General features: G+C 37.6%; 3 protein-coding genes across 4 annotated transcripts; 1 reads left to right on the top strand and 2 right to left on the bottom strand.

The window, feature by feature from the left end:
* Window positions 1-86: 86 nt before the first annotated feature.
* Window positions 87-14,322, bottom strand: LOC143901929 (DNA endonuclease RBBP8-like). 2 transcript variants are annotated; one of them, XM_077414560.1, is made up of 4 exons: window positions 14,316-14,322; window positions 577-635; window positions 390-486; window positions 87-246 (listed from the first exon to the last, which is right to left on the bottom strand). In XM_077414560.1, the coding sequence occupies exons 2-4, from the start codon at window positions 627-629 to the stop codon at window positions 124-126; spliced, it is 273 nt and encodes a 90-aa protein (XP_077270686.1). In that variant the 5' UTR covers window positions 630-635; window positions 14,316-14,322; the 3' UTR covers window positions 87-123. The 2 variants fall into 2 exon arrangements, with proteins under 2 accessions (XP_077270686.1, XP_077270687.1); XM_077414561.1 differs by lacking the exon at window positions 14,316-14,322 and having other exon boundaries at window positions 577-652.
* A 7-nt stretch (window positions 14,323-14,329) lies between these two features.
* LOC143901930 (uncharacterized) lies at window positions 14,330-19,325 on the bottom strand. Its single transcript, XM_077414562.1, has 2 exons — window positions 15,275-19,325; window positions 14,330-15,202 (listed from the first exon to the last, which is right to left on the bottom strand). Exons 1-2 carry the CDS (start codon window positions 15,515-15,517, stop codon window positions 14,633-14,635), a joined length of 813 nt encoding a protein of 270 aa, XP_077270688.1. The 5' UTR covers window positions 15,518-19,325; the 3' UTR covers window positions 14,330-14,632.
* Window positions 19,326-20,482: 1,157 nt separating this feature from the next.
* Window positions 20,483-23,233, top strand: LOC143901927 (uncharacterized). The gene is made up of 3 exons (XM_077414558.1): window positions 20,483-21,008; window positions 21,110-21,304; window positions 21,406-23,233. The coding sequence occupies exons 1-3, from the start codon at window positions 20,804-20,806 to the stop codon at window positions 22,188-22,190; spliced, it is 1,185 nt and encodes a 394-aa protein (XP_077270684.1). The 5' UTR covers window positions 20,483-20,803; the 3' UTR covers window positions 22,191-23,233.
* The last annotated feature ends 1,570 nt before the right edge of the window (window positions 23,234-24,803 follow it).

Genomic DNA, 24,803 nt, shown 5'->3' with positions numbered 1-24,803 from the left:
ACTCCGGATCCCAAAAACCTTTAAAAAAATTATATTTATTATATATATATATATTATATATATATATATATATATATATATATATATATATATAACAGAAAAAAGTGATAATCAAATAAAATATTATATTAAATAAAATATTATACCTTCTGGTGTATTTGGTCGCTCATATTGGCGTCGATGTCGCGAGCATTGATTCTTCCGTTTTTGTATTTCTTCTTCTGACAATGACAACATCTTGTAATACTAAAAATCAAATATCATAAATTACTTTTTTATGACAAAAATATTTATATTTTTTTATTTTTCTTTATATGTGTGTTATATATATATATATATATATATATTAATATATCTTATATAACTATATACTATTAATATTGCATTACTTCTCTGCATTCCCAGCAATCCTGGCCCTTTAACTTTGCTCTGTCAGCTTTACATCGCATGTTAAGCTGCTTTGGAATGTCCTTCCTTTTTGACCATCTGTAAACAATGTTTTCATTAGATACATAAAAGCAACTTACATTACCACAATTGTTAAGTAATATTTACACATTAAACTTATCCAGTTACCTCTTTTTCTTAAGTGGCTTGTTTTCTGTGTCATCCAAATTGAAATTATCCATGTTATTTCTATTCGCAGTTTGTTCTGCAGGCAGATAAAATGTTTCGTCTTCGATATCGGTCTTGTTATGCACTTTTATTGGTAAAAGATAACTTGTGTTAACTTTATCTTTCAATATACTAACATTTTCCATTTCCATTTCAAGGCAGTGGATATTTATGAGACATGACATTTTTACGTGTAATATTCTTATATTCTTAACCTGATACACACGTCAACATATATCTAACCATATATTAAGCCTTGTGTACACGATACTAGAAATCGGTCCGAGTTTTGGTTTAAGCCAATCAACTTGCAGCTCTTACAGAAAAGCAGCAGTTTCATTGGTTTAAACCGAAACTCGGACCGATTTCTAGTATCGTGTACACAAGGCTTTATATATACATGTAATTCGATACAAATTCGATACAATTTTCAAAGATCCATTACTTCAAATAAAATATGATTCATGACTCACCGATACGATGTGCAGCAGCGGAGTTGTAGACTACGTTGTCAAATATTCAAATTATAGCAATGTCAAGAATAATTAATTATTTCAAATGATGGTTATGCGGTCTAACAATTATTATTATAGCAAAAGCTCGAGGATAAGTCAATCAATCAATAATAGTAAATCTGCAATCAATAATAGTAATAATAGTTATTTATCTCTTTTCTATTTTCTTTAATTTTAGTATCGAGCAAGACCGAGCAAAACGAGTATATAAGAATGCCTCTTCGTATATGTAACCGATCGTCGTATATATATATTTATATAAATAATCCTACTAACCTCACGCAACTGGCGTTGATCGATTAGCGATTAGCTCGATCCTCCTCCTTACGTCGGCGACGAGGGGCGAATGGCGAGACGCGGACAGGCGTGTCCGCGCGCGACCGGCCGGTCGATTATGGCGGTGGATTCAAAATTCACACCGCCAGACGGATAGGCAAGGCTCGAGGATAAGCCAGGAAGGCGTGGATGGCCCGTGAAGGCAGAAATGGGTACACGGGAACTTATATTGTTTAAGCACTCGCGGGATACAGAGCACGCGGAGCACGCGAAATGTTACCGCGAGGACATTCGGATTACGAAGGACGACAAATGACAATCCAGCCGCTGCTGCCAAGCGAGTCACGTAGGCGGGCGAACAATGAAAGCACGCGGGGTCGCTTAGGCGTGATTATCACACCGTGCATGCACGAACGCATCATGCTCGCTTCACGAAGTGATTTTGGCATACGTACCCGAATTTATACGTATTTGTAACGTTTTTGCCATTTTATCTGATATTTAAATATTATTTTTATATGTAGTGCGATCTTTTACGATAAATATTATAAATTCATCATCAATTATATATTAATCGTAAAAGATCGCACTATATCATCATGTGTGTGTTCAATATGCCATCACGTGTGTGTAATCACTATCCCATCACGTGTGCGTAATCACTGTACCATCACACGTGTAATCACACGTGATGGCATAGTGCGACCTTCTATACGCGCACGTATGCCAAAATCACTTCGTGAAGCGAGCATGATGCGTTCGTGCATGCACGGTGTGATAATCACGCCGTGAAGGCAATATGACCCCGCACGAATTGTTATCTGGGAAGGCTCAATTAAAGCGTTTTTGCTCAAAATGACTAAAAATATTTAATTGTTAGAAACGCGTCATTAACCTATGTAGGTTAGTGATGCGCTTTAAAAGTATTTAATTGTTTAAATATAATGTTCCATTCTATATATAAATATAATAAGGTAGGTATGCATACTTCTGACCTTCTGAGACATAGTATGCAATTATCACATTACGATTGAAAGCTAATTAAATTGCGAGCGTTCGTATCTTTCAAATTATTGCTCGACATTTTCCATATTTTGCATAATTGTGGTTAAATGATCCCGATAGATTTAACCAACACACAATTAGGGACACAATTAGGTATCCATTGTATATTTATGATTTTACTTCACATTTGTATAAGTAAATAAGAATACAAGTAGGTAGGATTACGCGAATAGGTACGCAGAAATAAAAATACGGGCAAGCAGGAAAATATACGAATAGAAATACGGGAAGGTAGAAACTAAACATAACTTGAAATATTTTGAAAATTATAATGCCATAAATTAAATGACATTTAACAAAAAATAAAATTGAGAAGTTAAACTTCATTTCTTAAAATTGGATATAATTAAACTTATACGTAATAAATTACATAATATGTAGCTAAGAATATATGGATATTATAGGGTGGTTAAAAATTGAATTAATTTTAAAATTAATTCTAAAAATAATTTACAAAGACCAAAAATTTTAAATTAATTTTAAAATTAATTAATTTTTAATTTTTAGCCTCCGCAGGATTATTTTTTTGTAAAATATACAATTATTTAAAATATACAATTATTCTCTTTGTAATTGGCGCAATTTAAAGATTGCATGCATTTTTTTTTAAATACATGTTACTTAGGTTGAATAAGGTAACACAACTTTGTGATATAACAATTTATTTATTAAGAAAAATATTAAAGCTACTATCACTTGTGTGTTGTTTAACAACATATACGTGGCGCCTTTTTTTTTTAATTTTTTTAAAAAGATAATTTTGTACAATTAATTCTGAAATCTCGAAACCTTACTCCATCAAAAGTATTAATAAAATTAGTTTTACAAATCTGTACTAATATTGAAACGTCTACTTGGCGTTATAGTATTGTAGTAGCATATTAACTTTATTGTAAGAATATTTGTACACATTCAATGTTACAATTTAAAAGATGGGAAAGAGAGAGAAATAAAGAGGGAGAAAGGGAAAAAGAAGAGTTATAATATGTCATGTGCAAATATATAAATGTTAATTTATTTTAAATAATTGATTCTTATTTTATAAGCGAAAGTCTCTCAACAAGTCTTTCATTCTTAAAATATTCATTAACATTACAGCGTTTGTTGCGGTCGTGCACGACTACGCGAATATACGAATATGCGAACATGCGATTGTAATATTACACTTATGTGCACACATGCACAATATTAATATAATTATAAGGCGGCATAATATCAGACGTTTTCGGCGCTTGTGATCTCGGTCCGTGGCTTCCGCTATCTCCGTCTCTTTCACATCAAAACAAGTCATAGCGGTTGACGAATAGCTTGATTGATCGGGACGAGCGAATCAGTGGGCGGATCTAGGATCCACCAATCGAGAAAATTTAATATTTCAACAACGCAGGAGCGGAGGGTGCGGATACCGCGGAAAATGAGTCAGTTAGTCAGAGACGGTCGAAGGACATAGTCCACAATCGAACACAATTTCGTAAATTCATTCGAAGAGCAGTCGTGATCCGAGTCGTTTCTGAGGCGTTGTCGCGATCCGAGCATAAACGCGATCCCGAAACGACGTCGAGACGTTGTCACGAGTGCGTGCATTAGACGCGGTGTCGCGAGATCACGAGCGCATTATAGTGCATCTCAACGTGTACGGACATGTAAACTTGTATTTGAGTAGAGAAATAAATAACATATAAAACCACGACGTAAATCGTAGAAAATTTACGACGATACAGAACAGCGTTATTGCTATCCGGGCGTGATGACGCATTAAAAGAACATATGTTAGATCAGGGATTACCGTACGTGTGACGTTTAAAACATTTAATTATATCGTGAATATAAGCTATTTACAATTATTCTCTATCACAATATTCAAAAGCGAAAATTTCTTCGACCGTATGCTTTTAATTTTTTGCTTCCCTTATGTTTGAAATAGACATATGTGTGCGTAATTGCGACAACGATCTAGGTCTACCCAGGACTCTAGGTCTACCTTAATAGCCTGCCGTTTCGTTCATTCATTTTGAACGTCAAAATTCTAATGTATCTTATAAAATGGCGATATTTTACAGATTGTATTACATTTGGTTTCGTAACCCGGAGTCTGCATTTCCGCTCGTCCATACATATCGTTTTTCATCTTTCAGAAATCTTCGAAACCGACCGCAGAGATCGGTCACATCGAACAAAAATCATGCTGGATATTTTAAAATATTTCAAAAGGCAGTTGTTTGATGATATCGAATTTCTTTTGTATAAATATCTATATCAAAATATTAATTAACAATTCTCCTAAAGGCTTCCATTGCTCGTGATGTATGATCGGTACGAGTGCCGGAAAGAAAATGATTTCTCCGTCATGGCGGGGGGAGGGGGTGGGGTGAGTGGGGGAGTGGGGTGGGGAGAGGGCAGCCAATTAGAACGCGCCATTTTCGGGGTAGCCAGGTGACGGATAGGGAAAGGGGTATAAATAGCAGCATCGACTGCGGAGCTATCATTATCTTTTAGGCTCTCGAAGGCTACAGGTCACAGATCAGGAGCAATGGAAGCCTTTAGGAGAATTATTTCATATTTTGATGTATTTGTACAAAAGAAATTGGATATCATTAGGCAGCTGCCTTTTGAAATATCCGACATGATTTTTGGCATGTTGGACAATCGGTCTCTCCGGTCGGCTTCAACGGTGTCTGAAGCATGGGAAACTATAGCTATGGATGAATTACATGTTGACAGAATATGTTGTTTAATTTAGAAAATATAATTATAAAAGAGGAATGATAAGGCGATAGAGATTCAGCGCGTAGCATGTAGCATGATTCTTATGCGCGGTTAAATATGGGTAGATGATACATTATTATAGTTGCAACGAAATTATACAGGGTAACATAAAAGTTCTCGGAATTTTTTTGAAAACGTTAAGCAGTTGCAAATCGGTATAATTATAAATAAAACATCTACATTTTAAACAAAACCATTAAACTTTACTAGAAAATTAATAATAAAATTAAACAAAGAAAATTACAATAAATGCTTAATATTGTTTTCTCTGGTTTTAATACATATTCGAACCCACTTAAAAAAATTTGTCATGATGGTTGCGCACTGCCGGATGATAATTTCATTCCATGCAGGCACATCGCAGTCACTTTGAGGGACTCCGTTGATTTAAACTATTTAAATAAGCGAAGATCTAGAAATCTTCAAGATAAACCGCACGGAAAAGTCCATCGGGTGATCAAATCCGGCGAGTTCGGCGGCCAAACGTCCTTGCCTTGACAACCGGCGGGAAACAGCTTTACACGAAATAAAAGTGTGTTACATTACGGATTTCTCTGTACGTTAGCATAACTCCAAGTTTACGGACATATTTAAAATATATGATCGACACTTAATATAATGTAACGTGTTACGAATTTCTTGTGCGGAAAGCCTAATCTTTCCGCTACGGCAGAGATTAGCCGCCGTCGCTGTATGCGACAACGAGCCACGAATGTATACATACACTTTACTGCGGATAGATTCTGTTATCTCGTCGTACTTTGATGCGATTTATTAATTTTTATATTCGACTTATTTTAAACTAATAAAAAAAATTCATAGCACAGAAAATTAAAATATTTGAACATAAGTTTTTAACAAAAAATTTTATTTATATTTAAATATAAAGTTTATTTTCAATAAAATAAAAGAGTGAATCATGAAGAATTACAGAGGTTACAGTACAAAATACAAATATTTTTATAAAATATTTAAACCCAATAATATCTACGGGATATATTCCAACAATTGATAAAGGCAATGTTCAATGCCTTGAGTCTCTTATTAACTCACCGAGTTATCTTGTTAAAACGTTAGAAAATTCATAGAATGCAAATCATATGAATGCAAAAATACAAATATTTTTATAAAATATTTAAACCCAATAATATCTACGGGATATATTCCAACAACTGATAAAGGCAATGTTCAATGCCTTGAGTCTCTTATTAACTCACCGAGTTATCTTGTTAAAACGTTAGAAAATTCATAGAATGCAAATCATACTGTCATACAATGTGACGGTAGTTCTGAAGATGAAACATTTATGGAAGATTTGCAACTTCTTGCAGAATACGATAATGTGGAAAATGCAGAAAACGTTGAGGCACTAAATAAATATGATCAAAGTGCTGTTGCATTTTTTGCTGGATATATATATATATATATATATATATATATATATATATACCCATGTGCGAATGTCGGACTTCTGCCAGAGTTGTCCGCATGGCCCAGAAGTGGCACAATATTGGCTGCCAAGACTTGATGAGTGGTACTGCCCCAGTACGGATAAACCGCTAGATCTGTGCCAGTCTCGGTGACCAGTACTCCCATACAACCATATTCTGTTTCGAGGCGAGTCTCGTCTCAGTACTGACCGTGTATAAGGCCAGAAATTATATTGATCTACGGCCGAAAGTCGGCTCAGTACTGGGGATATATTGGGTCAACTTAGAAAATTTTCGCTCGGGACCGGAGGTAACAACCGCGCGAAAGCAATACGCCTTGAGGGGACTTAACTTTTTGCTCGAGCAGCGCCGGAGGTAACGACCGCGGCGCGGAAGCAATACGCCTTGAGGGGACTTAACTTTTTGCTCGAGCAGCGCCGGAGGTAACGACCGCGGCGCGGAAGCAACACGCCGCGAGGGAACTTTTCGCTAGAGCCCACGCCGGAGGTAACGACCGCGTTCGTGCCTCTCGGTTACAAGTACCCCGAATTATGGTGTCATTCGTCTCGCTTCGCGTCTCGCCTCCGGCGCCCGTAAGCGACCGTGCGTAAGACCGTGTGTCGCCGATCGTTCGGCCGGCCGGTTGGGTACTATAAAGGTTCGGTGCGCTCGGCGAGCCGAGCGACACGAGCGATACGTACAGACGTGCAAACGCGTTTCGCTTGTCCGTACGAATGTGTAAAACGTTTGTGGATAACGTACACGAAAGAGGCACGTACGACGAAGTCGATGCGGGGAGCATCGTTTCCCAATCATATTTTGTTCCGAGGCGAGTCTCGTCTCAGTACTGACCGTGTATAAGGCCAAAAATGATATTGATCTACGGTCGAAAGTCGACTCAGTACTGGGGACGTATTGGGTCGACTTAGAAAATTTTCGCTCGGGACCGGAGGTAACAATCGCGCGAAAGCAACACGCCGCAAGGGGATTTAGAAAGCTTTTTGCTCGAGCGGCACCGGAGGTAACGACCGCGGCACGCCGCGAGTGATATGGCAATCAGTGTTGTCCTCGTACTAGTACTCTGTGTCGGGCCAAAGTTGACGCCAAAAGTTGGCCTAATACTGGCAATCAGTGTTGTCCCCGTACTAGTACTCTGTGTCGGGCCAAAGTTGGCGCCAAGACTGGGACCCGTGTTATCATTCCGACATTGTCTCAGTAATGATCCTGATCTTAGCTTGTACTGGCCCAGAATCGTCAGCCAGTACTGGTAATTCTGGCACCAGTACCAACCCAGCACTGAGCCTTTTTGAAATTCGCACATGGGGCGTCCTCTCGGCTTCGCCTCGAGCACGATGGCGCGCAGTTCAGGGCTCTCAAACTTTCTGCCCGTGTAGTGTATACTATTTTTCTTGCTGCCTGGTCGAAAGTACGGAAGAATGACATGTGTGTGTTGAAGATATTGATGCCTGCCCCGACATTTGCGGCACGAGCGAAGCGAGTGCTGCTGGTCGGGGGCAGGCAAGGTGTCAGTTTGCACTATCAATTGTGCTTCCGCATCAAAGTTTTTGGTGACTTCTTCCTCATCTGTTGACTCGCCAGATGATGGTTCGTGCATTTTTTTATTTTTATTTTTATTACACTAATCACAATCACTTTCTGAATAGAATTTACTAATAAATTATCATTGACTAACTGTAAACAAATTTTTAGGTTATACGAGTGAAAGTAAAAGTAGAGGTTGGGGCGATGTGAATTGGGTTTGTGGTAATATTGTGGTAGGGATCTTGTCATATATTGAGTGCCAGTGCACGCAACTAAGTTTTTACTCCCGCTATTCTAGATGGCGCGCATGTAGTTTAACCAAGGCATAAAAATGAGACTTTCTGCCGTGGAACCGGGGCCGAAAGTACGTACTTTCGACCGAGGTAGTAAGAAAAAATATTATTATCTAATTCTTTAAATTATGAATTTTTCGCACTTTATTCGCAAAACATAAAAATTAAAAAAACTTTTATTTCTGTCACAGTAGTATTCTACAATGGTTCATGATTTCCGCATTATTCAATAAGTTCCTTTGTGTCATCATATATGTAGCTCTCAAAATACGAACAGCGTTCGAGCTTGGCGAGCTGATCTCCGAGAGTAAAATAACGTCGTGTCGATTTGCGACTAGGTCTTGAAAAGTTCGCTCGCCGAGAGCTGCGATTCATTCTCCGTTATAGGTACTCTTTAGGAATATGTCCATTTGCGAGAATCAATCTCGAGAGCTACTCTCGAGAGTTTTACTCGCAGGTGGACACGCACCATTAAAGTTATTCTAACATAAACAAAAGTTGGTAATTATGCAGTATAGGGGAAGCACCTCCGATGACCTTGACCTTGACATATGTTGTCAAGGTCACCCTCCTGAGTGACCTTCAGAAGGTTTTAGCCGTCGCTCGTTTTTCATTAAAAAGTCATAAACAAAAAATTTTTCGAAAATATAGCAGTTATTTTAAGTACTGAGAGGCATAAACGACTAATATTACGTTTTTCTTTAAAGCAGAGAATACTTTATTTCGCGAGAAAGTCGCTGCTTTACCAAAACACAACATTTAAAGCAGTAAATTGTTGATAAATTGAAATTTTTTTGTTAAAACAGAGAATACTTTATTTTGCGAAAAAATCGCTGTTTTACCAAAACACAACATTTAAAGCAGTAAATCGTACCTATGTAGGTTAGTGACGCGCTTTAAAAGTATTTAAGTGTTTAAAGCGCGTCAACTAACCTATATATGCACCTATATATCCTATATTTTCCAAACTTTTTTTGTTAATAACTTTTTAACGAGTAGCGAGCGACGGCTAAAACCTTCTGAAGGTCACTCGTGGTCATGACCTTGACAACATATATCAAGGTCATTGAAATCGGTGAGGTCGCCAAACCTTTTTTTGTTAATAACTTTTTAATAAAAAACGAGCGACGGCTAAAACCTTCTGAAGGTCACTCAGGAGGGTGACCTTGACAACATATGTCAAAGTCAAGGTCATCGGAGGTGCTTCCCCTATACTGCATAATTACCCAAAAGTTAAAGTAAAGCTTGTGGTAAACCTCGTAAACTTTGACATGCAAAATAATTAAATTTACTAAAATTAAATGTTTCTATTACACATAATTCAAGCTAAACTAATTAATATTATCTAAGGCGTAAGACGCTATTATACGGCTATGCCTATGCAATACGTGTGCTACCTACTGTTACTACGTTTACGCGAGCGCGTTACTTCTGTAGTAACTTACGATAATTCACTCGTTTACGCGTAGTAAATTATTGTAAGTTATTACAAAATCTCGTTTACGCGAAAGAATTATCGTAAGTTTAGTATGGGCTGGCTCTAATACTTTTTCGCCGCAGTGTATAACATCTGTCGCTCGACGTACGCCGCGCCGCGCCGCGCACCGCTCGCCGCTCGTCTCTCGACCCCCACCGCACGCCGCGCGCCGGGCACCGTGCCAGCCCAGCCAGCCGCCGCGGAGGCCCGCCTCTATCGCTCCTTGTGCGCTCATTCGCTCAGACGTTTTATTTAATAACTCGTTAACTATTGCGAATTTTGCAAAATGGTACGAGACTTTTCTTTTCAGTTTGACTCAATCTACCCCCCCTATTCGGGTGGTTACTTTTATTTCGAACACCCTATATAATATACATACATACATACATACATACATACATACATACATACATACATACATACATACATACATATATACATATATTTAAATAAATATTTATAAATGTAACGTAACGCATCGTCTGTAAGAAATACGCTCGTATCGTAATATTCGTTTGTCAACAATCGCGGTACTTTCGCTAGAACATTAGACTCTACTACGTTCGTATCAACCGTTCGCCAGAACACGTCTGAACACGCTAAGGCGCCCCTCCTCCGCAGGGCCTCCCCACTCGTCGTCCTTCCGTTACGCCGCCGTCCCGCTGGCGCGCTTCTGCTGATTTTTCCTTCCTGGACACCTTCGCGTGCCCATAGCCAGCATTTTCTTACATTCGGCCTTCCTGCTTTGATGTTTGTCCTCAGACATCCCCTGCTAACGATCGCCTTAGTTGCTGCTCCAATGTCACTTATGTTGATAGTATTGGCACTGTACGACATAAACAATGTAAGATACTTCTTGACAATGCATTGCAATGCATATTTTGCAAAAGACTCGAAAGAACATTGAAACAAAAAGAACTTCGTATGAAAAAACAACAACAAAGTAAAAGAATTCGATTAACACTATCTCCGAGAAAGCAAACGAAGCTTCTTAAACTAAGAGAGAAACATCATGTAGCTCTTAGAGCCAAAAGATGAGCCCAAAAAAGTACTTTAAAAATGAAAAATAATCTGGAAGAAAGTCGGAGAGCTATGGCTAAAATAAATAGTCAATCACTTAATGAAATGCTAGCAAAAAGCAATATACCAAAACATCAATGCATTGCAATTACAGAAATTTTATCATCGGCAAATTCGAAAAATAAATATGGAAGAAAATATTCGGAAGAGTGGATGCTCCTGTGCATGTTGATGCATATGCGGTCGCCGACGTCATATAATTTTTTGCGAAGCAACGAAATCTTGCCTCTACCATGCGTACGTACTATTTGAAGGTAAATCATATTATTATTATGTTTAATAGAAAACAAATATTAATTACACTTTGTTCTGTGTGTGTGTATTGTTCACAACTTTTCAATAATAATTATATTGTTACAGGTACCTTTCTGTTATTGACTCAACGTGTGAATTTGATCCTAAATTTTTTGAACTGTTAAAAACAACATTTCAGCAAAAAGAAATTTTGGAACGTCATGGAGTTATCCTATTTGATGAAATCTCTACTCGAGAAAGTATTTCTGTCGACTCAAAAAATTTGACATATAAAGGTCTTATTGATTTCGGTGAGGATGGATTTCAATCGACTGATGTCACAGAAAAAGCTAACCATGGATTGGTTCTAATGTTCCAAGCACTTCATGCAAAGTATACGCAGCCTATTGCAGTTTTTGCATCAAGAGGTCCGGTGACAGGAACAAATCTGTCTCTTATAATTGTGAAAGCAATTACATTGCTGGAAAAGGCTGGTGCTCATATACACGGAGTGATATGTGATGGTGGTTCAACAAACAGAAAGTTTTGGACGGAAATGGGTGTTACAGGAAAAATGGGAAACGTAAAAAATTACTTTAAACATCCTACAGAAGAAGGCCGGAAAGTCTACGTTTTTTCTGATACGCCTCACCTGATCAAAACGATTCGAAACCGCCTGTACAATAAGTGTACATTGCAGGTAAGAGAGAGTAAATGAAAGTAATTGAAATATATATATATATATATATATATTTTTTTTTTCATTTATTTATTTATTTATTTATAAATATATCTTTCTCTTATTCTATTTTGAAATTTTTGTACTGGTAGAGATAGACCCTGCCGAACCGCCAATTTCTTGGAAATATTTCAATATGTTGCACACTAAAGACAAGGATTTACAAGCTGAATATCGGGTATGCCCTAAAATCAGCAAAAATCATCTCGATTTGAATAATGCGGCAAAAATGAGAGTTCGACTGGCTGTTCAGGTACAACTTGTTTTGTAACCTAACATTTATTTTTTAATTTGCCCAGGTTTTCTGAAATATACAACTTTATTGGTATTCATAAAATCTAAATCAATTTAACTATATTTATTCCAGATTTTTTCAGCAAATCTGTAGCGAAAGGACTGCGATATTATAAGAAATATTACCCTAAAGAATTTGAAGACTGCGAACCGACTGCAGCTTTCTGCGAATGGGTAAATGACATGTTTGATGCGTTGAATCGAAAGCAGCCACAAAATGGGTTAATACCGAACAACACCGATTTTAAAGTAAATTTCTAGACATTATTTACTTGTGTGTGTGTGTGTGTGTGTGTGTGTGTGTTGTGTTAGCTGTTGCAAATTTCCTTCAGTTGAATTTTCTGTGCCACGTTAAGAAAGTAATATGCACAAATAGAAGAAAAAAATAGCTAAAAATTATTTAAGGAATTTTTTATCTATTTCTTTTACTACATTGATATTAATGTTACACGAATAATATGTTTGGTTTTTTTTCAGGTTCTGGAAGACGCTTTACAGCGATTAAACGAATGGGAAAGAAAGGTGCAACTATCTATACTTCCTGAGTCGTCATTTTTAACTCGTCAAACTGCTGAAGGATTAAGGGTGACCCTACAGTCAACAATGGATATTGTTTGCTATCTGACCGAAAAGTGTCAATTTACCAACGTTCTAACTGGAAGACTCAATCAGGATCCACTTGAGGTTTGCCACAGTCATGTGTTCAACGATCACGATAAATTCATGTCGGTACTTGCAAATTGTTGAACATGACACTTATTTCATTCTTATCTATCACACTTAGCACTGTTCCAACCTTCTTGTTTTTCGTAGTTAACAAAATTTTGTATAATCAATTAACATATCTTTACAAATGTTTCACATATGTTCTGCTTTATGCAACAATATTCTACAATAATATGGAAGTACAATTGTGTGTGTGTGTGTGTGTGTGTGTGTGTGTGTGTGTGTGTGTGTGTGTGTGTGTGTGTGTGTGTGTGTGTGTGTGTGTGTGTGTGTGTGTGTGTGTGTGCGTGTGCGTGCGCGTGCGCGTGCGGGTGCGGGTGCGGGTGCGGGTGTGGGTGTGGGTGTGGGTGTGGGTGTGGGTGTGGGTGTGGGTGTGGGTGTGGGTGTGGGTGTGGGTGTGTGTGTGTGTGAATTGCATTTTCTGCATCATACACACACACGCACAGTTACAGTGACAATATTGTTTAAAATTTATTTTGACATTTCTTTCCATTTTTCCACATTTTTTAGAATTTTTTTGGTATGATACGACAAGCAGGAGGAGCAAACGATCATCCTGCAACTCCAACTTTTCTGCAGTTATATAAGATCCTATCCACATTTAGCATTCTAAAACCCCCCACCTGTGGAAATTGTTCGAATCAAGATGCGCCTCGTAATTTTCTTATTTCCTTGTCAGATATTAAAAGTATTTATACAGATTCAAGTAAGAAAGTTGACATTCGTGAATCGATCAAAAAGCGGTTGAATTCCTTAATTGAATGTGAAGAATGGGATTTCATCGAATCAGTTGAGGATGATTATGCTTTGCCAGAATTTGTCGACTGTTTAGTTTATTACAGCACCGGTATTATTACAAAAAGAATTGTGCAATTTTCAAAATGCGATGTCTGTAAGAAAGCATTTGAGAATACAGTACATCAATCTGAGCCTATTTCATTATTTTTTGAACTGACAGGTGATAGGCAGTTATCTACTCCCAATGAAAAATTGTACGTATTTTTACGGCATGTAGAACATTCGTTTCAAAAGCATCACACTTCTAGTAACGTTCTAGAGCTAATTATTACAGACATTCTGCAAAGCACAGTCATGACATTTCCATGCATCGACCATGCAGAAGAAATTATGTCACTTATTATTTGTTTGTACGTTGAAACTCGTATGCGTCAATACGCAAAACGATATAATAGAGATCAAATAAAAAAGAGTGGGTTGAAAAAAAAAGAATCTAAATTCTATTATACATGAAATAAAAAAAATATTTATATTTGCATACATCAATGTGCCATTTATTTATTAATCTAAATCCTGTCCATTAAAAATTAAGAAATATATTTTTATATATTTTATATATATCCCCGTTACACTTATAAGCACTAAATACAACAAAAATACTATTTCGTTCTAGCTTGACACATTCATTATTCGCAAATCCTAAATTGCAGAATTACGTAGAAAATATTTTAGCGCACCAGTTGTGTTTCGAAAAGTGTTGCGGCATGGGATTAAACGGACCAAAGCGGACTAAGTTACTACCAGCGCCCCTAGCGGATCTCGGACATTAAGGGGGTCACGTTTTAACCTAGAAATATAGGCGAGTGCCAGAGGCCTGCATTGGAGCCATAAGTAATTACATTGTTTGCAGCAGACGCTCCACAACAAATTTTCCATAATTCCAAAGTGTTTAATGTAGTTTCTACGTCTTCAATACTACTTATTATTGTGTCACTGCAAATACCAAAACTGGTAGCGTCAAAAGGTTTGCACATTATATTAATTTTGAGATTTAAGTTTTCTTGCACCACGAGTTCTTTTATATTTACAGTGACAAAATTGTTTTCAATTTTTATACACGTTACAGTCACAAATGACTCAATTTTAATTCCATCACAGATTACGGTACGTCTGCTCCAGTTTACTGGTACTCGCAATGTAGTACAAGCTACCAAATCGGTAAAAGAGAATTTAGGTGGCTCATCTGACATTGCTTCTTGTAAATTTTCTTGAATACAATGCTGTGAGACGTCATGCACTGGATTCTGTGCTGTTTCTTGAAGCGATGTGTCTTGCAGCGGTATGGAAATTTCTGTCCACGGAAATTGCGATGGCACGGTCCCTTTTCGCAACCTCGGTTGTTTATAATACGACTAGTAGGTAAAGATTATATAAACTGTATTATTGAGTTAAATAGATAACAAAATATTTTGCTTACAACTTACAACGCCGAGCACTTGTCCATCAGAATCTCTAAGTTCTCGCTTCCACAGTATATCCTCAGCCAAAAAATGTTTCTCGCAAAGAAACTGTCCTGACCAAACCACAAAGTCTTTTCTTCGTATAGCATTTTGCCACAAATTTATTATACTTCGATCTTTAGGCACAGCGAAAAAATGTATTACTTCTGGATTCGATTTATATCCAAAAGTACATCCTGGTGCTATGCAATGTGGCATGATGCGCATATACACTGATATACAGATTGATACAGATCAATATAGATCAACACTGATCAACAGTCACCAAGTCACATCAAGTCACACTGATCAGGCGGCGTTGACGGAACAATCGCACGTAGGACCGATTACACCGTATCTCGCGTGTACAATATATAATTAAGAGGCAAAATACCACCCCGAGAGGCAAATTCGAGCAAGAGCGATATCGATTCCCCGATATCATGTATAAATCACCAGATTTAGCTCAGACGAGTAACGCGCGCCCCGAGAAACGAACCTACGCTTTTCCGAACGGGTATGGCAAACTATTTATACCGTGTCAACTGACCGTTTGTTTGAGCTATCGCGTCACGTGCGTTATGTAGGGTTATGTAGGGCTCGCAGGTGCAAAGACTGCAGCCAGAGCAGCCATCTTAGCGGACCAAGTTACTGCCAGCGCCCCTAGCGGATCTCGGACATTAAGGGGGTCACGTAAAACTACCGAGTGCCAGAGGCCTGGTTGCTGCTAATTGTCTGTTCTCTGTCTCCTTTCGTACATCGTCCGGACAGCTTGACTGTACTCCTTTTATTTACTGATGTTGATCAAAGTGATCGCCATTACTCCAATAGTAATCGTCGTGACAGTTGTTTTAAAGTGTCGTGTGTTGACTCTAAACTAGCTCTTATTAATTAGCTCGGGTACGGCTAACTCGTGTTAACCGACTCAACGAGACCAAACCATACTAACTGACTCGAAAGTTATTTTAGAGTGTCGAGTGTTGACTCTAAACTAGTTTGTATTAATTGGCTCGGGTACGGCCAACTCGTGTTAACCGACTCAACGAGACCAAACCATACTAATTGACTCAAAAGTTATTTTAGAGTGTCGGGTGTTGACTCTAAACTAGTTCGTATTAATTGGCTCGGGTACGGCTAACTCGTGTTAACCGACTCAACGAGACCAATCCGTAATAACTGACTCAAAAGAGATCAGTCCGTGTTAACTGACTCAGAAGAGATTAGTCCGTATTAACTGATTCAGAAGAGATCAGTCCGTATTAACTGACTCAGAAGAGATCAGTCCGTATTAACTGACTCAGAAGAGATCAGTCCGTATTAACTGATTCAGAAGAGATCAGTCCGTATTAACTGATTCAGAAGAGATCAGTCCGTATTAACTGACTCAGAAGAGATCAGTCCGTATTAACTGACTCAGAAGAGATCAGTCCGTATTAACTGATTCAGAAGAGATCAGTCCGTATTAACTGATTCAGAAGAGATCAGTCCGTATTAACTGACTCAGAAGAAATCAGTCCGTATTAACTGACTCAGAAGAGATCAGTCCGTATTAAGTGACTCAAAAGAGATCAGTCCATATCTCAATCAAATCCAAACAATCCACCACATCCTGGATTTGGGATAGCAACGGTGCTTCCACAGCGCTCCTAGTGTCGTATCCCATAAGTGCCTTTAATGGAGTGGCATTATTAATGCCCTTATTATGGGCCGTGTTCAGCGCGCTCTGCACTTGCTTAACAACGGTGTCCCAATCACGGGCATCCTGCCCGGCCGTCGTGGTTGCCAACGCCTGTATGAGCGTCCGATTATCGCTCACACTGCTCGTTGGCTCGTGGGGTTGCTACTACATTTAGCACATGCTTAATTCCGTAGTTGTCGCAAAACATCCGGAATGCCTGGAACGTAAAATCGGTTTCTCTGTCACTTATGATCCTGCTTGGGACTCCAAACAGATAAATAAGCTTAGTCAGGACTTCAACCAATGTCTTTTGATGCTTTACCGGCTCTACAATCATAAGTTTGATAAAAGCGTCTACCAATACAAAAGAACTTATTATGCTTGCGGCTCATTTTCAAACGATAATTTCTTCAATTCGCATCTAACGTTACATGGAACGTTGAACACGTTACTTAAGCTTAACCGTTAGGCCCGTTCGCCTAATTATCTCTAGATAATTTGCGTAGCGTGAGACCCGCGATCAGTCGACCCTGTCGGCGATTCACGCTCGTGACGTCAACGTTGCGTATGCGTCGCTCCCCTGTTATATATACATCTGACCTGCCAAATACGGTAACCAACGAGACTGGTTAACAACTCAATCATTATGCGTCAATCTTAGTTACGTAATCAATACCTTTTACCCTTTACGTTCTCGCGGCTACGTTTGCTAAGTCGGCATTTTCGTGAATACACATTTAGCAAGACTAAACTATATTTATTCCTGTTTGTTTAATTTAAATAATCTCCAAAGAATCATTTGAAAGTCGAAATATAGATGATCTTTATAGCTGACTGCTATTATTAAACAGCGAAACTTGGGTAGCAAATATATTTAGTCAAAGTTGTCGCCGCGTCGTGAGCAAATGTCGCGTTCGCTCCTTTCTAAATCCTTTTCTTTAAAATGCTCTGTACACGTTACATACTTGTTATCAGATAATCGGAGATAATCTATGTAAGTGGATCACGTTTCATGCGTAATCCAATGGATATTCTCTTTTCTTATTTATTCGAAAATCTATCGTACCGTAATATATAATAGATTCCTGAATGTTATATATACAACCTTGTCGTGCTAAAATAAATATACGTGTATCAATCGTTCAGACGAATCCCTACGTTTATCAACTTCAAAATAATAAAGTGCAAAATGATACTACGTTGCATCGTGAGCTTGAGTATTCGAAAAATTTGATGAGGTATAATAGATTTTCCAATAAGGTACTCCATCTATCAATTTACTGAATTAGACTCGAATACCATATACACAGTTAGGTACACTGTATCATGTCATACGTTCTCTCTTTCTTTTTTTTTTTTTAAACGTCATTAACCTGGAAACTGGAACTGAAAAGCGTTACTACTAATACCTACTAAAGATTTCAATTAAATCCACGCGCTCACTTAAACTTGTATCATTTAAGACGACTGAAGAGCACGCAATTTAACGTACGTTGTTCACGCGTGTCGCAATAATATTTCATCTTGAAAATAAAACATTTCTCAAGCCGTACCGTAATTATAATAAACAGCCAAACTTATCTGATGCCGTAAAATCTAGATTCGTAAAAGCTAAGATCCTAAATTCAAGAATAAAATCCTTTTTCCCTCGTATCTAACTCGCGCATTAATCTTAAGCTGCTTTCTCGCATAAAAATGCGTCATAATTCGTCTTTCTGACCAGCCGCTTCGACTATTAGTGGCTAATTTAAACATATTCTGCCTTTCTCCGCGGTTCTTGTTCGCGGCTCGCAGCCTCGTAAGGACAAAACTCCGTTTGACGTAAAAGCTCGTTGTCACAAGTCCGAGCCTGAATAAGATTCGATCGTGAAAATCATATCGCTATCGCGTTGATTTTCCTTAATAATTGAAATCGCATAGTGTGTACCAACGCGCACTCGACTCGAGCCGACGACGATAGTGCTATTACCGCTCTTCGATCCTCTTGTCGCTCTTGCGTGACCTCGCGGATGCGGCCGTCCGCGTTGTCGCGCCGCGCCCTCGAACATTGTCGCCGTCGTCGTCGTCTGCCTTTGAAGGCCGTGAACAGTGTAAACACCGGCTGCCGTTTTCTATCCGTCTCGCGAATCAGACGACGGGATCATATGGGATCGATCTGAGCCCCGGTCGTCGTTAGTCGTCGTCATAACCTCCTCTCCGTTATTGGACGGTATGATCACACTATCCAAATGTGGGAAGTCTATTGAATTTTTCAGATCGACCAACACCTTATCCATTGGTCTCTGAAAACTGCAGATGCATTAGACAAACCAAGTGGCATGCGTAAATGTACAACGGATACTCAACGAAGCAGTGTCCGTTTTTCCTAAATCTTTAATCGAAAATGTAACGCAGTCCCTAATTTCCGTATCAGACCTACGCACCGTTATATTACGTCGTCACTAACGGTACTGCATTCACGTCCTTCTTTATCGAGCATTTCTCAGCACGATGTCCCAACCGGTTACATTTCTCACACTCTACGCGTGGCATGCGACATTTTTTTAGCGATGTGGCCGACCTTCCCGCGATTATAACACTCGATTCGATTGTTTGCGGTAACCTTATCATCCGGCGATTTAGTATTCTCATCTTTACCGACGTGTGATTGGTTTGCGGATGGCGTTTTTGAAAATCGATCTTTCCTATTAGCTTTGGCGTTCGCGGCAACTTTATTCTTATTCTCTTTTTGTGGCAGGTTGTCTAACGTCGTCATGTACGCATACAGTTCGTTCGCGTCGCGATGTTGCGCAGAACGCACCGTTGGATGTTAAATGGAACGGACTTACGAAATTGTTGTTTTAATGATTCTTTCATCTCTCTCCATGTAATAGCTAATCGTGGCCGTGTATCGTACCACTGGCGTGCGTGGCCTTTCAATCGTCCTGGAATTAACTTCATAATCGCTCGGTCGTCCCACTCATATAGAGTCGTCAAATCGTCTGCATGTTCTATCCATTTTTCGATGACCAAATCATCCTTCGAGGGGTCAAATATGGGAATCAGCAACTCATCCCCCTTATGAATACAAGCACCTCTCGAATGACTCGAATACGACCGTCCATCTAAACTCTGCGCCGTACGTTCTGATCGTTCATTCCTCCATGCTCTGTCACTGTCCGTTGAGGACGAGGAAGAATGGTGCCTTCTATGTTTTGAGCCGTGTCGATCCGATTCACGACGTGACTTATGGCGTCCCATATTTACCACGTAAATTATCGTAATAGACCGAGTTAAGGCACGTACTTGTCCTTGTATCCCACTTCTGATATGTAAGAAATACGCTCGTATCGTAATATTCGTTCGTCAACAATCGCGGTACTTTTGCTAGAACAATAGACTCTACTACGGGCCTAAACAGAATGGCTGTCTTATAACCTTAAGGCAGTGTTTTATGCCTTAAGTCTTTGTCTTATGTAACGCACAATACTGTGTTAATGTTTCCTGTCTTGTGTAGTATACGCGACGTATAACTACACAAGACAGGAAACATTGACTACGTTTACACGGCCCGATTTAAGCCGAAGTTATAACATCGATGTTATAACTACTGACGTTAGATGCCGTGTAAACGCTCTTTTACGACGAAGTTATTACATCGATGTAGTAACTCAAAGTCGGTTGATGAAGAGGCTTAGGGTTACTACATCGACGTAAGAAGGACGTGTAAACGGTCGCACTGTAACGATGACGATAATGCCAACCGTAAAAATTAAGCATTCTGCGAACTCTCAATTATTTGCAGAGTACGTGATTCTATATAGTACAGAATACAGAAAGCAAAGAAAGTGAAAGAAATGGAAACCAAAAAGCGTGAAAGTTGGGAAACCGAGGAAACTCGATATTTTCTCAAATTAATGAGAGAACGGCAAATCATGAAAAGTTTAGATGGAAAAAGATTTCGGGCGGATGACATTTTCAAATATTTAGAATCGCCCATGAACGAAAGAGGTTATAATAAGACGTCAAAGCAAATGCAGACTAGATTTAGAACTCTGAGGCGTAAGTAAAAATATATTTTATGAGAAGTAAATATATGTAACGCAGTTGATAATGCTTTTGATTTATTAAACGATAATTTCATATTGTAACATTATTTCCAGTTTATTATAATAAAATCCGAAGACAAATGGGAAAAAGTGGATCTGGCAACTGCATGTCCTCATCATTTCCGTATGCCGAAGAAATGAGCCAACTTTTGGATTTCCGTCCTATTGCTATAGGAGATGTTATAGACAGCACACCGCCATCACAAGATTTCTCTGGCAATGAGAGTAATGACACTAATGACAATAGTTGTAAGCGATTTTGTTACATACGTAATTTTATGAAGTGTAGTACGTAAGAACCTAATGAGAGCATATATATAAGATAATATGAAAAAACTATCCTATACTAGATTATTCAAGCGACAGGACCTATGAAGATGAACCAGATCCACGAGACGGTGCAATTCCAGGATGTTCGTCGACATCAGACAGTAATTTGACAACAGTAGACTGCCTGTCACAAGAAGATTCGTCAAGCAAATTGAATACCGCGGCTCCAAGTAGGGTTAAGAGCGCTGTTCCTGCAAAAAGACGTAAAGTGAGCAGATCAAATGAAGCTATCACTTTAAGATACGCGGACAAATTAAAAGAAAATTATGAAGAAATTCAAAGTAAGATTATGACAGAGAATCGATGTTTCATTGAACGGTTAATGAAATCTGAACAAAAGTTAGAAAAAGAAATAATTAACGATATGCTGGAAGGCCAAAAGAGTATATTGAAAGAAACAACTAATCAATTAATAACTGGCTTGCAAAATATTTTCGCTCCTAAAGTCCTGTCTCAGCAGTCGACATTTTCAGTTCCTACAGTGAACCCAATTGCTCAAAGTCCTTTTGTAATCTCTCCAGTTCATTATTCCTCTCAATTTTCACCATCTAATCTTGATTCGCAAGCTTTTCGTTCTTCTACAAGTTCTTTTCCTAAAGTATTATTAAATTTAAAAAGTCCCGCTCCGGAGAAAGCCACAGCTGCAAGTGTCCAACAAAGTATTACTGTAAAGAAATATTCACAAGCTGAAAAGTCTAGTCCCGCTCAATCATTACTCAACGTAACGTTGCAAGACTCGCAGAATTTAAAATGTTTGGGTACTCAGGATTCATTACAATTTCAAGATACTCAGAACTCTGATTAAATTTAAAAATTGTTTAGTGTCATCAAACTTTATTTGCACTTTAATTTTTTTTAAGTTTATTTGTATCGTAAACGAAGTGCAATTATTAACCCTAATCCCTCCAACCATGCACGTTTGTGTCTCACGTGTTTCTAACGTCGTTTGTTCCGATCGTTTGTTCCGGAAAACCAACGGCCGTGGGATAATTTTTCCTACCCCTAAAAAAGTTGCCATAATAGGGAAAATCAGGTTCAGAGCTCTAGCTCATTTACTCTCGAAACGGCAAACAGTCAAAATCTCGTTGATTAAATGGCGGAAAAAACGTTGGAGGGATTAGGGTTAATTCAACCTAAGTATTACATTAAATATTAATTTTTAATGTGCAATGAACACATGATATATTTGGTATTTGGGCATTTGATTAAAAGCTAAAAGCTAAAAAAAGTTGAAAGCTAAAATTGTATTCAAATTTTTAACATTTTTTGATTACTTAAAACAAATATATGAAAACAAATATTAAACAAAAAATAAATAGCATACTACAAAAACTAATGATTACTAAAATATCACAGTATATAATACAGTACTAATATTTCATTTATATTTTAAAAGAAATTTAAACGTTTTTTATTTTTTATTGATTCTAGATAATGTTATTGGCGGGACAACCTTTAATATAATATCTGAAAAAATTTTAAAACATCTAAGATAGACTAAATATTAATTATTATTATTATGAAATGTAATATTTTGCTTTTATTTTTCACATTTATTTCAGATTTAATCGCCATTCCCGTATAAACTGAGAATCATATATAATTTTTTTGTGATGGTAAAAATTATTTTGTTACCTACTTATCTTTCTTTTTTGTGATATATTTTATATTAAGTTGTACTGACTATACTCTGTGATTATTATAATAAGTTGTATTGATTGTACTCTGTGATTATTATAATAAGTTGTACTGATTGTACTCTGTGATTATTATAATAAGTTGTACTGATTGTACTCTGTGATTATTATAATAAGTTGTACTGATTGTACCTGAATGATTACTATAATAAAAATATAATTATAAAATATAATTATTGAAATTAATTTTTTTTAACTATTTTCCAATCGAGGATGGTTTTATGAAAGTTTGCACAAGGGCGGCTCATTCCCACACGACGGCTCTAAATACCGATAACATATATAAAGAGAAACATTGTATATTTTTTAAATAAATACTTTATTATATTATAATTTGTGCTATAAGACAAACAGCGAAAAAATAATTCATGAAGTGTACAGGTTATTTTTATATTATATATTGTTTATGTTACAAATGTTCTTCGGAGTTCAAAATTTTCAGCCAAATAATTTTTTAGGGTATCCCTTAGCTGACTGGCAATAAAGTTATCCAAGTTATGAGTTCTTGTTAGTTCTGGTTGCTGAATTTCGACTTGTACGTCCGTTACTGCATGCTCCCAAGCAGGTAAAAATGTTTCTTTTCGAGTCTCGACTATGTTATGTAAAATGCAGACGGCTGATATTATATTTGGTACATAAGTATAGTGTACGTCAATTCGTTTAAGTACTCGTCGCCAACGAGCTTTCAGTCTTCCAAAAGCTATTTCAACACATACGCGGGCAGAATTTAGATATACATTAAAGGATTCTTCCTCAGGAGTGAGACGAGCACTCTTAGTATATCCTTTGATGAGCCATTCCAGTAACGGATAAGCAGGATCTCCTATTATAAGATAAGGCACTGACACATTTAATATCGTTTTCGTTCCCTAAAATATAAGTTTTACGTAAATTTGCGGAAATTATATAATATCAACTTTAGTAAAGAATGAAACATTTTTTACCAACTTTGGGAATTAATGAATTATAGTTCTTATACAATTTTGAAGTCTGAAAAACTGCAGCATCATGACACGATCCTGGTGAACCACAGTAAATATTACGAAACCTGGAAAATGATGGCGTTAATCAATTATTCTATTAAAGACAAAAACAGTGGAATGAACAAATATGATATACTTGCACATACCTATAGTTATTATCTACAACCGCTTGCAATATCATAGAGGGCCATCCTTTTCGATTAATGTAATCTCTATATCCATTACTAGGAGGAAGAAGAGGGATATGCGTCCCATCAATTGCACCAATTAATTGTGGAATATGCGTTTTCTTCTCAAAAGCCGCAGCTATTTTATAGCACTCATCATTGTCAGGCATGGTTATCCACAAGCTCATTAGTTCTGTGTTAATTGCATCAATTACTCTATGAATACACTTCCACACGGTTGCCTTATGAATTCCAAAATTATTTCCAACTATGCGATATTCACAACAGCTAGATAAGAAATACAGACAAACAGCGACCTGCTTTTCCACTGATACTGGTTCTCGGGTTCCTATCTGGTTTAAACTTGGGGCGAGTGCTTCTCGTAATTGATCGCATAACCAGAGAAAAGTTGCTTTCGTCATCCGAAATGTTTCTAACCAGTCTTCATCTTTAAAATGACCATTAACAATACGATCCCACCAATCAAAACTTCGTTTTTTCATCCATATTTCTCTTTCTCGAGATAATTTTAATATAGGTCCGAGATCAAGCAAATTATTTGGTGGCGTTG

This window comes from Temnothorax americanus, unplaced genomic scaffold (genome assembly GCF_048541705.1).
Source record: "Temnothorax americanus isolate GAGA-0224 unplaced genomic scaffold, ASM4854170v1 Scaffold37, whole genome shotgun sequence".
NCBI classification, from domain to species: Eukaryota; Metazoa; Arthropoda; class Insecta; order Hymenoptera; family Formicidae; genus Temnothorax; species Temnothorax americanus.
This window is presented reverse-complemented; position numbering and strand designations above follow the sequence as displayed.

Excerpts from the sequence above, each read along its gene's own strand:
- LOC143901929 (XM_077414560.1), bottom strand. The coding sequence starts at position 629 with ATGGATAATTTCAATTTGGATGACACAGAAAACAAGCCACTTAAGAAA. Across the intron at positions 487-576 it reads AAGCCACTTAAGAAAAAGAG|ATGGTCAAAAAGGAAGGACA; the intron begins GTAACTGGATAA and ends CATTGTTTACAG. Across the intron at positions 247-389 it reads ATTGCTGGGAATGCAGAGAA|TATTACAAGATGTTGTCATT; the intron begins GTAATGCAATAT and ends TTTGATTTTTAG.
- LOC143901930 (XM_077414562.1), bottom strand. The coding sequence starts at position 15,517 with ATGCGCATCATGCCACATTGCATAGCACCAGGATGTACTTTTGGATAT. Across the intron at positions 15,203-15,274 it reads ATGGACAAGTGCTCGGCGTT|TCGTATTATAAACAACCGAG; the intron begins GTAAGTTGTAAG and ends TTTACCTACTAG.
- LOC143901927 (XM_077414558.1), top strand. The coding sequence starts at position 20,804 with ATGGAAACCAAAAAGCGTGAAAGTTGGGAAACCGAGGAAACTCGATAT. Across the intron at positions 21,009-21,109 it reads TAGATTTAGAACTCTGAGGC|TTTATTATAATAAAATCCGA; the intron begins GTAAGTAAAAAT and ends CATTATTTCCAG. Across the intron at positions 21,305-21,405 it reads TGACACTAATGACAATAGTT|ATTATTCAAGCGACAGGACC; the intron begins GTAAGCGATTTT and ends ATCCTATACTAG.